The sequence below is a fragment of the Tachysurus vachellii genome, chromosome 17 (genome assembly GCF_030014155.1).
Source record: "Tachysurus vachellii isolate PV-2020 chromosome 17, HZAU_Pvac_v1, whole genome shotgun sequence".
Taxonomy (NCBI): Eukaryota; Metazoa; Chordata; class Actinopteri; order Siluriformes; family Bagridae; genus Tachysurus; species Tachysurus vachellii.
This window is the reverse complement of record NC_083476.1, coordinates 10,018,667-10,036,640: the sequence shown is the minus strand read 5'-3', so window position 1 is coordinate 10,036,640 and position 17,974 is coordinate 10,018,667. Positions and strand designations below refer to the sequence as shown.

Below are 17,974 nucleotides of genomic sequence, written 5' to 3'. Positions count from 1 at the left end.
TCTGATTATCTTTAGATCAGAACTATAATGCTGCATGCAGCAACTCTAACTAGAAAATATGAGAACTATGGGAAGATTGCTTCTGAGATAAAAGGTCTCTTTATTCAAATGGTTGCAAACTGCATTGTCCCACTGAAATGAAAGCATTTGCGAGGTGGATAAAGAGAGAGAGCAAAGAAAGAGGCGCACCATTGAGACTCATGCAGAGACTCTCAGGAGAGGTGGCTTGTTTGAGGGCCTGTTCCACCTGTTCTCGCCTCTTTGACTCAAAATCCAGAGCCTCCTGCAGTTTTCTCTTCACCTTCTTCTCCTTCTTCAGACGCTTCTGGATGGTAGCTAAGGAGGAATGGGAAATGAAGGAGAGTGAGTGGTATAAAGTGTGAACTACCCTGAAGATGTGCTTAGCTGTGACATTTGCCACTTTTCAGTAGCACACAATTTGCACATTTACACCTGGAAAGTTGAAAGTGCTCAATTATCACTAGAGACACAATACTGTGGAACCCAGTGGATTTTCACTGTGAGCTTGTAGTGTAACACTGATCTCAACTTGTTAAGAACGAAATTAAATTAATGGAATGAACAAAAGATTAACACTTGAAAAGAATACATATTTAAAAGCATTTAAAAAGAATAGTTCAAGTATTTGACTAAAAATGCTAAACTGCAAGTGGCTGCTGGTTGAACTTTAAGCTGATAAGAAGAGCTACATCGAACAGCATCTCCATCAAGTTCTTGTTGGACAAATGTAAGCAGAAGTAGTTGTGTATGTGTGTGTGTGTGTGTGTGAGAGAGAGAGAGAGAAAGAGAGAGAGAGAGAGAGTATATTATTTCACAGCAATTAACAGTTATTTGAAAAGCACTTCGATTGACCCACCTACTGAGGCACACACACACACTCACACACACACACACACACACACTCACACAGCATCTTTGTCCTCTGCTAGTGTCACTTCATTCATACACCTCTAATTACATGCATTTGATACACCAAATCCTTCATTTCCTGCACCATTAATAGCATAATAATCTGCATGGTGGCGACAGCCGTGGCTATGAAATTATTGAAGTGTTTATACATATTGTCTGAGTTGTTATCCAGGCTGCTATTTGGCTTAATGTCTTGGCACACTAAGTAGCAGTCAACTCAGTCGGTAAATCCAAAGATATTCTTTTGGCAGCACACCATCAATGTTTAGTTCTTTCATTCTGCAGGTGCCATTGTTTTCATTCATCATTTATTCTGCATTATATAGATTTGTATGTCACAGAGAGGAAGGTAACTGCTACTTAAATGAACACAGAAATGCATACACAGTTTTATTTCCATCAGCTACTATCGATGGCTTAGTTTTATGTCAGACTAAAAATATAGATTATAAGACTGCATATTCACCTCTTTTCCTTGAGTTTGAGACTAGTATTCTTATGTTAATAGTTTTTCCAAGACTTTCACTGACTGCCTCAGACACCTAGACATCTAATCAAATTGCATCATTGCTTGCTTACAAACTTGAGACACATAATCTATTATATTTTATTTGGTCCCTCAGATTAAGAATAATAGAAAGAATACACCAACACATCTTTTGCCCTTTATGTACCTCGGCTGTGAAGCTCAGAAGTAAGCTGCCTCTCCAGACTCTCTCTCATTTCTCGTTCTCTGTACAGCTCCATCTTGAGCTCTTTTCTCTCCTGCTGTACCTGTTTCTCCTGCACACGTGCATTGTCAACTGCCACCTTAAGCAGGCCCTGCACAAAACACATCACTTTAATATATACAGCAAAATTAAAACTGTAAACATTCATTCCATTATCTCAGTAGACAATCATCTATCATTTTATGTTTTGTTATTCCTTTATTAAAAAATGATGTGCTATTTGCAGTTGTATTCATCAAGAGCATCCGTACCTGGATGTTGGTGAGCAATGTCTCAACAGAGGAGAGGCCCTCAGTGAAGAGGAATGGAGTGGGAAAGCCTGGAGGAAGAGTCTGTGTACCCAGAGGAAGCTTCTCAAAACCTGACTTCAGTAGGGGCAAGGCTATCTGAGCTTCATCTGAGAGAAAAACACCAACACAGCAATAGTTTTAAGATTCAAAGGTTTTTAATATAATGCATATCTTATGTATCCGAGAATATAAGTAATAATCACAGACAAGCCTTTACGTGCCCTCAAGATCAATAAAATACATTTCTAATTTCTACCAGTTTCTATGCATGGAAAAATTCAATAAAAATGATGTATGCTAACCTAGTTTACCTGAAACTCATCTATAATAGCAGTTGCTGAATTTCATCAATAAACATTTTAAATGTGACCAGAACATGCAAATGAAAGTACATAATGTAAAAAACTGTTTATTTAGTTTATATTTATATTCACTTTTAGGTTTTTTTGCTTTATTTTGTAAGATTTATTGTAAAAATGTATGCATTTCATAATGTATTTAATTTATGTATTGTAGAATGTTATACAATTCAACTCCCACTTTGTGCACAAGTTGTGCACACACTCTTAGACTTTCTTATAAATAAGTAAACTGAATGAGATAAATCAACTGAGATCAGATTGATTTTTTTATATGTAAAACACCAACCAGTAAACAAAGCAGTGTTTATTTGTATAGGAACTTTGGGACCATGTGTCTATACCATAACAGGACAGTTAATCTTTTACAATAACACAGACTTTCTCTATACAACACAGTATTACCACTAGACCCCCAGACTGGTAGACTGAGATGTTGGACAGACAAGGGGCCAAAGTTGAGTATTTCAGCACAAAAAAAATTGAAAAAAGCAAGTAATGGAGATGGAGGAGCTGTGATTCACTTGGGCTAATCTGTCTGGGGTCTGTGGGCCTTCTTGGATAAGACAAATAGGACAGGAGGGTAGGGAATTGTGATAGCAGTGTATCACGGGTCACATTGATTTCCCCGCCAGATAACCCTGCTCTTCATTTGGCCCATTGTTCATCTCCCCACCTGTCTCCACAGCTATAAATTTTCCCATTCTTTCTCTATAGTAAAAGAGCATTAAACAGAGGAGGGGAAAAAGAAGATGAGGGACGAATTCTTCCCCCTCCTCCCCTAACGCCTTGACATTGTGTGATTAAGTTTTTGCTGTGGCCTGAAAGTGGTGAGCAGCATATCAAGGTCATGTGGAGAGGGTGTGAAGCAGAGGGAGACTGAGAGAGTGGGGCAGAGTGGAAAGAAGAAGAAGGAGTGGGATTGGGTGAGAAAAGGGGTGAAGGCCCCAGGGGTCAAAGGTGTGAGGTGAATAGTGAGATCACGACGTTAGTCTAGCCATGACAGTGTTTAAAGATCACAAGCAAAGGTGTACGCACTTGTATCTCTCTTCAACTGGTGTTCTAACCCTTATAAAAAAGTCTAAACAATATCAGTATTAATGATCGGGTTAAATGTCATGTTTCTCCCTCCATGTCCATCTTTTATGCGATTTGGAGTTATATTTAAACCTAAATTACACTGATTCATTAGCCTTTGTTGTACAAGAGCTCCAAAATTCCATTGCTGGGTTAGCAAAAAAGAGGTTAATGGTGGTGTGCTTTTAAAAGCCCCGGCCCCCTGCTGGCCTCTTGCACACCTAATTACAAGTTCCATTTAAATGACAGATTTATCTTGCAGCAGTTGATAGCACACACTTCAATACATTTCATTCTGTCCTACAAAGTGCAGAAAGAGTCCTCAGCCTGTGACATTTACAAAGTACCATCACCACAACCATAACATGCACAAATAATGATGTGTGTGTGAAACTGTGCGTGTGTGTTTGTTTGAGAGAGCGAGAAAAAGAGAGGAGAGAGAGAGTGTGTGTGTGAGATGGAGAGAGAGAGAGAGAGAGAGAGAGAGTAAAAGATAGAGAGAGAGCGGGAGAGAGTAAAAGAGAGAGAGAGAGAGAGAGAGAGAGAGAGAGAGAGAGAGAACACTATTTTTTGTAATTCTATGTAAAATCTACACATAAAACAATCTATCGAAAAGATGAATAAAGATAGAGCTATGTAAATAATATAATCTGTGAGTTCAACTGTGACCCACACAAAGCACCATCAGTTTTAAGTTTGTGCACCTGGCCTCTAACACAACACCTCTTTGAGATGTAACCCAGATTAAAAGCAGGTGTTTTTTTTGTTTTTTTTTTACTGAAATGCCATCTTTTTAAGTAGTGTTCCCTGTGGTTCTTCTAAAACACACAGAAAAAGACATATGTAGCTGAATACTTCAGGATGACAGAATATACAGTAAGTTTGCTTACTCTACCTATTTTTTCTGTATTTCTCTGTAGCTTCTGTCCTTTAGGAAAATGACATGATGTAAGCATTTTCAGAGAAGGTGGATCTTCCCTGGGTTCCATATGGAGGAACAGATGCTGGAAAGCACCAGTGACTTTGAAAGCTGTAGTTAGCCTGAACTGATACTCCATGGTTTTGTTGCCCTTACATAGTCTTTTTGTTGTTGTTTTTATTTTGTACATGTGTTTAAAGGACAACTCCTGAATATTCAGAGGGCTCCAATTAGGGAATAATTAATCCCAGGCTTTTGCTGCAGTGTTTTTTTTCAGGTGCACAACCACACACAGGTTTGTTTACATGGTGATTTACATATCCAGATCAAGGCACTCTAGTAATCATCCTAATTATCAGAATAAATGTTAAAAGATGGGCAATGGCTAATTATTTGTGTTCTTGATGTGAGGCCTATAAATTGTCATGCCTTAATTGCAATGTCAAACTAGAACTAACTAATAAAACACGATATAAGTGTTTGTTCTGAGCATCCATGGAAACTCAAAACCCAAACTGTGCCTGATCTAAAAAGAGATAAGGGAAACTGTGCAATTATTATCAATGCAATACAAAAACTGAAGTAAAATGAATGAGGTCAAAAGAGAGTAGCATCAAAACTGGCAAACATTTTCTGATAGAACCTTAATTTACTTGAGGCACAGGCTGGTAGAGTGTGTGTGTGTGTGTCTGTGTGTGTGTGTATGTGTGAGAGAGAGAGAGAGAGAGAGAGAGAGAGAGAGAGAGAGAGAGAGAGAGAGAGAGAGAGAGAGAGAGAGAGACAGACAGACAGATAGACAAATAGAAGAGATTGACAGAAATTGTGTGTTTTTGTGTGTGCGGCGCGGGGGGGGAGAGAGAGAGAGAGAGAGAGAGAGAGAGAGAGAGAGAGAGAGAGAGAGAGAGAGAGAGAGCGAGAGAGAGAGGGGTGTACTTCACTCTGCCAACTCCATATTTACCATATTTATTCCCAACAAGATGGCTGCAGTTGACAACATTTACCAGGGGACTCCTAAACGAAGGGAATCCAAATGTCTGTGTGGTATTTATAGCTAGGAGACAAACTGCAATCACCAAGGACTGGCAAGCTGCAGGAACACACACACACCAACTGCTCTTTTTTGGTGAGGAGCCTACTGAGGCATCACATTCACTAAACTCAGATTAACCCATTAGCTTCAAACAGAACTCAGGCTTTGCCTAATCACAAGAAGAGTCAAGCAAACAAAGTCAAGTACAAAGTGTCTGGCTGAACTACAACACATATCTGTTTACCTCTTAATCTCCCTCTTCAAATAATCACTATGGCTCAAATCCCAAAAAAAGAGGACTGAGTCTCAGGAGTACCAACTCCATTAAAGATTGCAGATTTCCCTTTTGAAAAAAAGAAACACATGAAAGGTTGGAAAGAACTAAATGAGTTAAATTATACTGGAATAGCCAATTGTTCATTATTTAAATCCCCGCTTACCCCTGGCCCCTAGAACAAATGAGATGAAAGCATGGCAATAAAAAGTGCAGCAAAATATGGCTGCTAAAAGGATGTGAGCAGGGGGGGAGGTTAGCGTTTATTATATTTTAACTGCTGTGCACAGGCCTGGCCACAGACTATATTGCACAGAGGCCTGGGAGACAAGGTCAGGAATGTAAATGAAGAGCATGCTGTGTGTACAGTATGCAGAATGTGCCACTAAATTGATCTTTGGCCCTGCAGTGAAGCATATGGACATATTGTGTAGGTGGGCCAGTAGGCCAAGTGTGTACTACATAAAAAAACTGTTCCAAACATTTCTGTTGTAGACCAAAATCAGCAATTCAGACTCCAAAATGAGTATTTGTGATGTAAGCATTTAAGAGACTCAACTCTTTGTTTTACTTGATTTTGATTTTGAAGGTTTCTGTACATCATAAAAACTGGTGTGAACATTGCCAGGACCAGGAGAAATCCATCTGAACACGTTCCAGAACAAAAGATTCCAGAAGTCATGGCTTCTGCACATACAATAAGTTTAACATTTCAAAACTTTTCCTTCAATAATGATCATTATGATCATGTTCTTCAAAGATTTTATAGAAATGTTTTATCTCAATACAATGCAATCCTGCACTATGCAGTAAATATTTGGGAAACCTTTTCTAAAAATACAAACTACAGTTGAACATCTTGGCCAGACTTTTTTTTATTATAAATATGTTCTTGATTATAATTAAAGTTAAAGACACACAGTAAACTATTAAAAATGTTGTATTTTACAATAGTATGCTTGTTCATTCTTGCTGAATAAATGTGGAAGTAGTCTGGCCCATGATGAACTAGAAAATGGCCAAACTTTTATCCTTCCACGTCTTAAGGAACAGTGACTGTTAGGCATAGAACAAACAGAACACACCAGCCAGCTCAGTACCTGATATGGGACATGCAAGTAAGAGTAAATTAAATTAATAAATATGGCCATAAATAAATAAATAAGTAACGGAAAAAGTAAGAACTTGCCTACTTGCCACTCCTATCACCAATAATAACTATGCAGAGATGAAAATAAGGCTTAATGAGTGTTCCTGTCTGCCAATTAGGCTTGGAGTGTAGCAGTATGCAGAATATTAAATGAGAGGAATACTAGGTCAACACTCTTCAGCTTGTTAACCTGTGTACAGCAGCACTGGATCAGGATGATTCAGGTAGCCCATGGGAGAACGATTCAAAGTGTAAAACATGGCAGGTTTTGTGTTATTAGTATTAAAATGTTTCGTGTTAAGTGAAAACAGGTCAAGATGTTTGGTCTAAGGCTGTGTTCAGACGTGGTATTACATGTCCACTTATGGCATTTGGCAGATGTACTTATGGGGCATGACATACAAAAGTGCTTTGAAGTCTCCATCAATGAATACAATAAGATTGGTTCACTACGCCACTCACTAAGGAAACCATCAGTCGAAAACTTTGTTGGAATTAAAATATTATTTTATTTTTAAATAAACAAACAAACAAAAAAAAATACTTAAGCACTTGTTTAAGAATTTGAGGAACAAATAGGTCAAATAGGTAATTTGAAGACAGTCAGTGATTCAGCTGTTTGGGCATCTAGGGGAAGTTTATTATACCACCTATGTAGGTGCCAAAAGAAAGAAGAGTCTCAATAAGTACCTAACTTGCACCCTGAGAGATGGAGGGAGCCTGGTGCAGTGCAAGGAGTCCATAGGACATTTGAGGTAACGGGGCTGGTTCATTTCTGACTTTGTAGGCAAGTCTGATGTTTGCTGCGACTGGAAGCCAGTGGAGGAGGCGCAGCAATGGGGTGGTGTGGGAGAACTTATGAAGGTTGAAAACAAGTCATGCAGGTGCATTTTGGATCACTTGCAGAGGTTACCTTGTGTTCAGAGGTGGACCTGCTAGCTGAGAGTTACAGTAGTCCAGTCATGAAATGACAAGAGACTGAACAAGCACCTGAGCATCCTGTGTGGATAAAAATAGCTGAATCCTTCTGATGCAGTGAAGAAGAAACCAACATGATCATGTCAAATTAGCAATCTGTGAGGAATAGTGTGCTTTAACTCTCTTCATTTGAATATATTGTCTTCTGGTAAAGTAGGTTCCTGACTTTTGTATACTATCTGCTTAACTCACTTTGTTCTAAAGTACTGTGATTTGCATTGTAACTTTGAACAATGTTTCAAACTCATCTTAAGGATGTAACCTAGTGAACCAGCATTAATGTATCTGACAATAGAGATTTAAGCACTTATGTACGTCGCTCTGGATAAGGGCATATGCTGTAAATGTAATTGTAAATGAATAGGACAGTTGATTGTCCATGTTTACCCCAAGATCATGGGCAGTCATAGAAGAGAAGAGCAGACACTTGTCCAGGGATATCCCAAGATCATGACCTAAGCATGAATCATATTTCTTTGTAGATTCTGTCCTGTCAATATCTTGATGAAATGGAAAGGGCAAATTTTGAGTTTGGCACTGTGCATCGAGCAGTCAGAGGGAAACAGTAAAAGGGAATATTATACAAAATATAAAAGCCTTGAACAAATAGTCAACAAGCACAATACATGTGAAGGTATGAGCCAGTCTGCTAAAAACACAGAATATAAACTGTAGGATATCTACAATATATTCGTGTGAAAAAATTAGCACACCCCATGAAAGGCTTTTTATTTTAAATATAAAATTAACATAAAAATTTATTTTAAAACACAAGGGCATTTTATCTTCATTTTAAAAATGCTGGAAGATTCAAGTAATATAACTAAACAAATAAAACAAAAGAAATGTGCAAATTACTAGAACAATGTGAAAGAGCTTCTTTTGAAGAAGGCTTGCCTTATTTAAACCTCAGATATTTAGTTTCGTTAGCTCTTAATTGTTGAAGTGAGAGGTATCACCATGGGGAGATCCAAAGAGCTCTCTGAGACCTTCAGAAAGAAGATTGCTCATACCAGTGAATCCACCATGGACTGGCTGAAAATTAAAAAACTGAGAATTCTGGAACGGCCAAGTCAACGGCCCATATCTAAATCCGACTTAGATCCTGTGTGGTCATTTAACACCGACTGTGCATGCAAGAATCCCCTCAAACATAACACAGCAGAAAGAATTCTGCATTCTGCAGGAGTGAGGGAAACTTTTTTCCAGTTGATGTCAGAAACTGGTAAATTGCTACAAGAAACGTCTCATTGAGGTTATTTCAGCCAAAGGGTGAAACACTAGCTATTAGGGCAAAGGGTGTCCTAACTTTTTCCTCAGTTGAAATACTAATTTTTGTTGAGTTCTTATGTTTAATAAGTGAAAAGAAAGTGTTTTTTTGTTGTTTACATGCAATTACATCACTTTTATCTACTGGTACAAATTAAGACAAGATCAGAAATTGACATGTTGACATTTCTTAATAAAGAACCGAATATTTAATGGGGTGTCCTAATTTTTAATATGACTGTATGCATGCTATTTTTATATATTAATATCTGACAACATATAATAGTATAATTAAGTTCTTTAATACTTACATTATGTGCATTGTGATCACATTCATTAGAGCTGTGTTTGTGAGGGATATGACTACATTTATATTTCTTTTTATGTCCGTCTTTTTGTGTGTGATTGTTAAAGGAATAAAACAATTAGCTGAGCCACCTTTATAAGAGCAAAGCTTTTATCAGCTGATCTAAGCATCTAAGAATTTAATTAATAAAATCACATCCGATAGCTAAATATAATCAGTTTAAAGTGACATCCAGTTGGTAGATTTGGCATTTCTACTACTGAACTGTGATGACAAGTGATAAATGGAGGCATATTCATACACACATGAAAATTCCAAATGTGAATTTTTATTTATTAACCAAGATGGGTGCATTTAAATTCATTCATTTATTTACTTAAAAAAGTTAAAATCATCCAAACTGACAAAGACAAGACAAGAGCAAGCATGAAGCAGTTGTAGGTGAATACAGCAGTCTATGTGCTAGTAATATTTATTTCTAACTGGCTACAGTTTTCATGTGCTATTGATGATACAGTCTCATGTGCTATTGATGAGGAATGCTTTACTCTTAAAGACCGTATCCTAAGAAGCAGGCCAGAACAAGCACCTGTCTTTATTTCACACAGATACACACACACACACACATACACACGCGCACACACATACACACACGCGCGCACACACACACAAAAAAGAAAGAAAGGGGGCAGTGAGGCAGAGCAAACACTCATTTATCACCAGCTTTCTCATCCAAAAATGTCTATGTAGGGTGACTTTCAGCTGCACTAACCTTGCCCTAAATTGCCAACTGTAACAGTAACTTTCCCTATCATAGCATTGATGTTCCTCATCTGACACCTTTTTCTAAGAGGAGAAAGCCTTCAAAACCTCAGAGCCAAAGCTTTCTCCCCAGAGCCTGGCACACCCAGCTACGGTTTAATTAAAACCACCCCAAACACTCTTAGAACAGCAATCAAGCTAATGATCACAAAGGGTCTTCAAACACTTCTTTTTGCCCAAAAACTGAGGCAAGTGCTGTCGAATAAACAAACAATATAATGAGGGAAAATATGCAGCTTAAAAACAAAGTACACAGGGGTTTATCCATAGCAAATGTACTATAGCTAGATTCCCAGTTAAAAAATAGTAAAGCGCCAGTTCTAAATCAGAGCTAAGGTCTAGATCCTGAATGAACGAATGAGGTAAAGTGTTTTGTTTTTTTTTGGCCCTGGGGGAATTTATTCGTAAATGTGTGCTTGTTTTGACTGATACTGATTTACCGGTTCGCTTATCTCAAAGAGTGAAACAATGGCGCAAATTTCTATCAGAAATCATTACAGGCCATTTCAAATAATTTCCGTGTGGCTAATTTTATAATGGAAGGAGGGAAACATTGATTGTAACCAGATGCCCCATTATTATCTTGCTCTGTGGAAAACTGGACAAGCAAATATGGAGTGTGCAGAATAACACATTATAGTCTCTCTCTCCTCCCTAAGTACTCCTGTGACCACTGCACACCACATCAAATTAAGCCATATACATTAGCAAACAAACTGGACCAGAAGCACTTGACTTTTTCCCTACAGGAAAATATGATGCCAACATTTCTTCCAATGGAAAGGTAAAGGACAAATAATATAGCAAAATGTCCTGCATTTAATGTGGCCTGCTTATTGTTACCAAAGCCAAGTCATACTTAATGTCTATTTTAATTTCTTGTGAAAGTACATGAGTGTGGAACTTGTTTTAAGTGCTACTGTTTACATAAACCTACACAATATGGCATTTCCTGAATAATTTATCCACTACAGATGTCTTTTAACTACCTCATGCCTGAATGGCTCTCTGTCATTGTATGATGAAAGGAGATGTTAGAAAAGTGAGCCTTAGATCTCCTCCAAGGTTTACAACCTTTATGTTTTGCAAGAAAGCAACTTGCAAGAAAAGTTCCATGCAGATGAAAGGAAAACATTCACATGGACCTTTAAATAATGGCTAATGTTTAAAAAGCTCCTGGCATTCATTTCCGATTAACTGCCTGCAGAAGTCTAGTGCTTAATAACAGGAACATTAGTTCAGTCTATGGCAGGATGTTTGAAAGACAAAATCTAGTATATACAGTCTGGGACTGAAGGGAGCATGTGTTGGGGAATACAATACACTGTACAACTTTTAGAGTATAACAACCTACAACCCAATACTTTATGTTTTCAAAAAGAAGCACATTAAATCCAATATGCACAACTCCACTGCTGTAGTGCAGAGTCCAACACAGATTAATGATATTCTGACCAGACCTGGAGCTGGGTCGTGTCACTGTCTATAACTCTATAAGTTTAAGTGCAGCATATATTTATTTCAGATTTCCTGATCACAATACGGAGCCACATTAGTGTATCAGCATAACGGCCCCAGTGACTTCTATGAGGTGGAATAAGTACATCCCAAATGAGATCAGAGCACCCTCTGTCTGTCACACAGGAGAGGGGAAGGGTAGAAACCTTGCTTGCAGCGAGTGTCGCTACTATTAGTGCTAGACCTGTAGTGAGCAGAGACACAGAATGTGTGTGTGTGTGAGAGAGAGAGAGAGAGAGAGAGAGAGAGAGAGAGCGAGCGAGAGACAGAGAAAGCTAGAGATAGAGAGAGAGCGAGAGAGAGAGAAAGAGAGAGAGTGTGTGTATGTGTTTGTGTGTGTGTGTGTGTGTGTGTGTGTTATAAGTGATTTATGGAGAGGTGGAGAGGGGTTCACTTGCCAGAGTCCTGCTGAAACAAGGTGCTCCTGGCCTCGGGCTTGGCAATTTATCACCATGCACCACCAAGTCACTTTGTTTATCATCACCAACACACGAATGCATGCACGCATACACACACGCACGCACGCGTACACGCACGTGCACACACACACACACACACACACACACACACACACACACACACACACACACACACACACGCACACACACATATACACACAGGTGAATAGTGTTTAATATTTACTCTAAACATGCCATGTATATAATGAGTTAAGCTTATGGTTTTTTAGTGTTAAATCACTTTCACAGAGAGTAATGCGTCAGGATGTGCTATTAAAACAGACGAAATATAGTTTTAGAAGTTGATCAGGAAGAGTAGAGTACATCATTAGAGAGCAAATCCTAGTAGGTGAACCTCATAACTAATTGTTGTTTATTAGGTAAACACCTTAAAGAAAAGCATAAAATTTTCTGTGTGCATGTTTACACATAGTAATCAGACACATGGGCCAGAGTGACCATGTGAATTAAACTGCTTATCTAAGTGATCCTTAACTAAAATTCTTCAGTGAATTTCAAGGTGACCAATGTGGTTACAACATTAATATGATATAATACTTATATACAATATACGTTCAGCTAAAACCATTTATAATTTATGTTGCAATACACTCACAGACATAGATACAAGGACATCCTGGCGTGTAAATGAAATACTTTGCCTTTGTTTTCACATATTCTGGAACCTTAGATTACATTAGAGTCTTAGGAACACAATTAAAATACAGTTCCCTAGGCTGAGCTATCCAGTTGTGAGTCCATCCTGCCATAAAACGCATTGTGTCCCTTCCATTTGGCACTCTGGTCATTATCCATTTCAAAGAGGCTCAGGGGCATAAAAAGATATGCTTTTCACAATGTCAGGACAATGTTTCTGATGCTATCCACTGGTAAGTTCTCTTTTCTCATATATTAATGTTCTGTGTGAGATTTTGTGTGAGATTTATTATTTTGTCTGAATACACAGTAGTTCTTCAGCAAGAGAGTATGATACAATAAAGATGCATGACTTGTATGATATATATATGGTTATTAGAAATAGTTTCCTAGCTAAAGTTTTATCATGTTAGCATGTTTGGCAAGCTAACATGCTAATACTTAAGTAAGTTAAATAAAACCTTTGACAAGTAAATAGGATAAGCCGAGGCTTGCACATAAATAGAAATCACTGAGCTAAGAAAATAACAGTTTAATATATAGGCTATATATAAGCTACTCGTATAGGAATGTCACTCTATAGTGATAGCGTGATAGATATTTATTTTAGATTAAATAGCATTGGAACACGGAGATATTACACTTCTAGCAATAATTAGAACACTAGTCTGATCTTAAAGTAAATGTACTGGTGTCAGATATTTAAATTATAAAGTTAAAGCATGCATTTAACCTTTGGCTGCACCTATTTCCATCCTTGGTCATAGGTGAGCAGTGGACTAAAATAATACCACTTTATATTCTAGTCCTACACACATGCTTTGAAAGCTTAATAAGGTAAATTAGCAGTCTGTGTGAGTCTTTCATTTCATTTGGTCTTTCATTTCTCCCAATCTTGGCAGTAAAATTGTAGTGTAGTGTTGTGCTCTCTAGTAAACATCAACATGGTGTGTGTGTGTGTGTGTGTGTGTGTGTGTGTGTGTCTTTGGGACAGATTTGTTTCCAGACGTATTAATAAAATATAGTCTCAGGCCAGGTGTACACTGAATCCCTTTAAGAGTACCTGGGGGCATATTTTCTCTATCTCCTCCCAGTTCTGCAACTGTGAGGTGGAGACTGCCATCTGTTACACACACACACATACACATCTGCATACTACATAGAAAAAGTAGAAGAAACTCCTCACCTACAAGCAACAGTTCTTATGCACATTGACATGACAAAATTAAATTTCCCCCTCGCTGTCTGGGTGGCATAATCTCCTCTGTCAATCATAATGACACTAGCCAATTGTGGGCATCTGTGAGCTCATGAATGTAGATGAGGATGGACAGCACTATTGTTTGAGTGTGTTACACCACCCTCTGGTGCAGCATGAGAAAAGTTTAAGAAGATGCCATTGGCTGTCTTCATTTGTCTCAGGTGGAGCACATGTTCATCACTAGCATGCTCAATTAGAAGCTGTATTATATGTATTATATGGTGGGTGGGATTTGGGTAACACAAAATTGGAAGGAAAGCTTAGAGAATCTTTTAGTGTAACGCATGCTGATATTTGGTGTGAACCATGACTGTAAACCTGTAATCACCCACCCCCACACACACAAACAGTGCTGTTGCCCCTTGATTGGCTGATGGCATAAATTGCATGAATAAGCAATATTTGCCACACAGTGAAGAACATTCTTTAACGCACAGACACAGACACATTTTCTTGCCTTTCTCTTTGATGATTTTCTTCATGTTAATGCCAGTCTCTCTGACTTCATCATCAGTTGGATTCAGCACTACAAAAATATAAGCATAAAGTAAGTATATGTGACATGTTTATGTGAACTGTTTTATACACACAAAATGGAGTTCAGTATTCTGTGTTTCTCTGTGTGTGTGTGTGTGTGTGTGTGTGTGTGTGTGTGTGTGTGTGTGTGTGTGTGTGTGTGTGTGCATGTACCTAGGTGCTCAGGGCTCCGTGAATGTGGATGTGGAGAGCTGGACACACTGCTGCTGGCGTGGGAGGAGGGCTGTGAGCCTGGACGAGGGGGTTCCTCCAGAGATGGAGCTGGAGATGGACTTTCCTGTACACACTCCTGAACACAAACACATACAAGTACACACACAGAGCCCACTGACTTAGCAGTTAGTCTTAAACTTTAAATTAGTGTCATTTGGTCTCAGTTACCACACAGAATAAAGAAAACATATACGTATAATTGCGTCTGTGTGTATGTGCCAGCCATCAACCACTACCTTGATGACGGACGCTGCAGCTCTGGACACGGGGCTGTGCATCTGTGCAGCAGCAGCCATGTTGGCAATGGTGTTGAGGTGGTTCATCTGGTTCATTGCCATGGCAACAGAAGCAGGGGGCAGACTGACAGGCAACAGGGGGTGGGGCATCATCATAAAAGGCAGATCTAGACCTGAGATTAAGAAAGGGCAAGTTAGAGAGAGAGGGAGAGAGAGAGAGAGAGAGAGAGAGAGAGAGAGGGACCGATTTAAATCATCCATCCGTGATTTAAGGGAATTTCTAATACTGAATTTGCTGTATATTAACCACCTAAGGAATAGAATTAAAACTGTCAAGCAATCTTTTTGGGAACTTATCAATGAATTAATCCAGAATCGGGGCTTGATCAAATTAACAGATTAATGAATGGATGAGTGAATGGATGAATGAGTGAATGTGTGGATGAGACACTCACGGTTGGCCAGGAGGGGGCTCTGCTGCAGTGAGGTGAGGTGTGAACCAGAGAGGCTGGCATGGGTCAATCCATGCTGTGCTCCAGAGGAGGGGGGTGACTGCAGCTTTTCCTTATCCCAGGATGACTCACTGCCCCCTGGAGAGAGCGCAGAGATGGAGAAGAAGAGTTGGAGAAAAAAAGAAAGGAAACTGAGAGGAGGACAGAGGAGTCTGAACCTAATAAAACAGGGTAAAAAAAACGGTACATGGTCACTAGCCTTAATCATTAAGGCTAGCCTAAACATTGTGGTGTTCCCTTTTCAAAGGTGAACCAGGTGAGAATCTACTGCTCATAATTAGGCATTATTCAAATGATCTTTCAGTCAAACCACATGGCAAACTAATTCTCTGTAACCAGTTCTCATGTACGTGAATCCCTTAAGCTCGTTTTATGGAAGAAGCCCACATATAAAGTCCAGGTCCAAAAAGCAAGCAGATGGTTAAAGCGGGTTCATGGCAGCCTGGCTATTTTACTGGTAATAATTAAAGTCAAACATATGATGGGATTCTCCAGCTTTCGAACCTGCACCAGTAATAGTCATAAATAAATCAATGGGATACAGCTGAGAAACCAGTTGTTAGGTGCTATAAAAAGACTTAAGTTGAATTAGCTGAGAGCTGAGGTTGAAGAGGAGGGGAGAGAGGAGGTGAAGCTGAGAAGAGGAAATCATTGTCTAATTCCGCTTAATAAGCAACGGAGGTCCTGTGAGTGATCCAGCAGATGGTGTTTTTGCAACAGATTGCAGTGAGTGATTCTTTTAATAATAATGTGAATTAAATTCTTCCTTTGTAGAGCACAGGGAGCTGTTCATATGGGAGTGCTTGGAAAGAGTGAGAGAAAACAAGCAGGCAACGTAATGGCTGAGCTCACACCTGAGGCCAAGTGTGTGTAGGTTTGGGTGTGTGTTTTATGATTCATGTGGCAGAGAAATTGTTTGCAGGAAGGATGATATACGTTGTACATACATTAACACATGATAATTAACAAGCTCTGCTTTCATGCAGACACATGCATGTTTCACTGGTATAAAATGAATTTATTCCTAGTTTGATTTAGAAATTAATCCACTTTTTGGATTTTGATCATATCAGATTCATCAGAGGTGGGTGCAACAAAGCATGTGAGATTCAAAATCTGCCATCACAGAGAGAATTTTGCATTTAGGTGAGATATAGAGCATGTATTTTCATGTCCTGTTTCATTTATTATCACCTGCTTTTTTTCCTTGCACACAATTTATATCACTGCACTTTAATATGAGAAGCTTTATTCTTCTAAGCAATTCTTCTAATTCTAAGCAAACTGAAAGAATGAAAGAAAATGCACTAATTTATAGTGCAATAAATTATTTGCTACAGATAAAATAGCACCCTCTCTAACTGCTATAAGAAATGTAAGTAATTTTTTTTCTCTTTTTGTTTTCCTAAATTGTGTGTGTTCTTTCATTTGGTGTTCTCTCTCCCAGTGAAGTTTCTGAGTCAAGACTAATTAATTTTAAACACTCACACCTATATAAGATAGTGTATGATAGTTTATAATATCCTGTATTATTGATGTATAAGATCGAGAAGATAGAACTAATTATTTTTCAAACATTACCTAGACTACAAAGTTAAATTCTTTGTGCAACTGTGATTTTTATTCAATATAAAGGAAAGCTCACATTTCTGAATAACTCTGTTCTTTAGGATACATTCAACTGTACAAAAGTCTTGAAAAGCAGACAGACTTTGGGCTCAGAGCTGCTACAGTGAGGAAAAATTAGAGTATCAAAGAGATTTAAAGAGTATGTGTGTGTGTGTGTGTGTGTGTGTGTGTGTGTGTGTGTGTGTGTGTGTGTGTGTGTGTGTGTGTGTGAGTGAGTGAATGCATGCATGTGTGTACGCGTATTTGTAAGTGCAAAATTGTTTGCACTGCAACTTCCACTTGACCTTTTCCATGCTCTTGTCAAGCATAATTATGATTAACATAAATGCAATGTAATGATAAACGCTGAACCTGTATAATATAGGAAGTAGCAGTGGTGGGAGTCAGCAGTGCTGTTGGTGTGTGTGTGTGTGTGTGTTTACCATCATTCAGTTCTAAATCAGAGAACCTTTTATAATATCCTGATCTGCCAAAAGATAATGATAATAGACATGTGTATATATGCATGTGTATGTACACACATGTGCAAACCACAATATATATAGTGTGGAGTTCAACTATCCTCAGTGCTGGTGCTGATGACCCATTTGGGCTCTGTCCAAGAGCTCCTCTAGTGTTGGCTACTAGAGTAATTAGCCTAAATGTAGTGCCAGCCAGGGAAGTGAGTGTGAGTGTGTGTGAGTTTGTGTGTGCATGTGCGTGCGCGCGTGTGTGTGTGTGTGTGTGTGTGTGTGTGTCTAAGAGTGAGAATCTGCACCCAACTTGGCTGTCACTCATGCTTTAAGAATATGTCCATCACAAGGCTCCTCCTTAG

The 17,974-nt window shown here is 38.7% G+C and overlaps 1 protein-coding gene across 5 annotated transcripts in view; it reads right to left on the bottom strand.

Moving 5' to 3' along the window:
- Positions 1-17,974, bottom strand: part of dacha (dachshund a) — a 109,638-nt gene that overhangs the window by 10,148 nt on the left and 81,516 nt on the right. For all 5 annotated transcript variants that reach the window (XM_060890929.1, XM_060890930.1, XM_060890928.1 and 2 more), the window contains exons 4-10: positions 15,475-15,609; positions 15,020-15,192; positions 14,724-14,859; positions 14,491-14,559; positions 1,916-2,061; positions 1,608-1,755; positions 190-336 (exon numbers count right to left, since the gene is read on the bottom strand). In XM_060890929.1, coding sequence (XP_060746912.1) covers positions 190-336; positions 1,608-1,755; positions 1,916-2,061; positions 14,491-14,559; positions 14,724-14,859; positions 15,020-15,192; positions 15,475-15,609 — 954 coding nt within the window. The remainder of the gene's footprint in view (positions 1-189; positions 337-1,607; positions 1,756-1,915; positions 2,062-14,490; positions 14,560-14,723; positions 14,860-15,019; positions 15,193-15,474; positions 15,610-17,974) is intronic.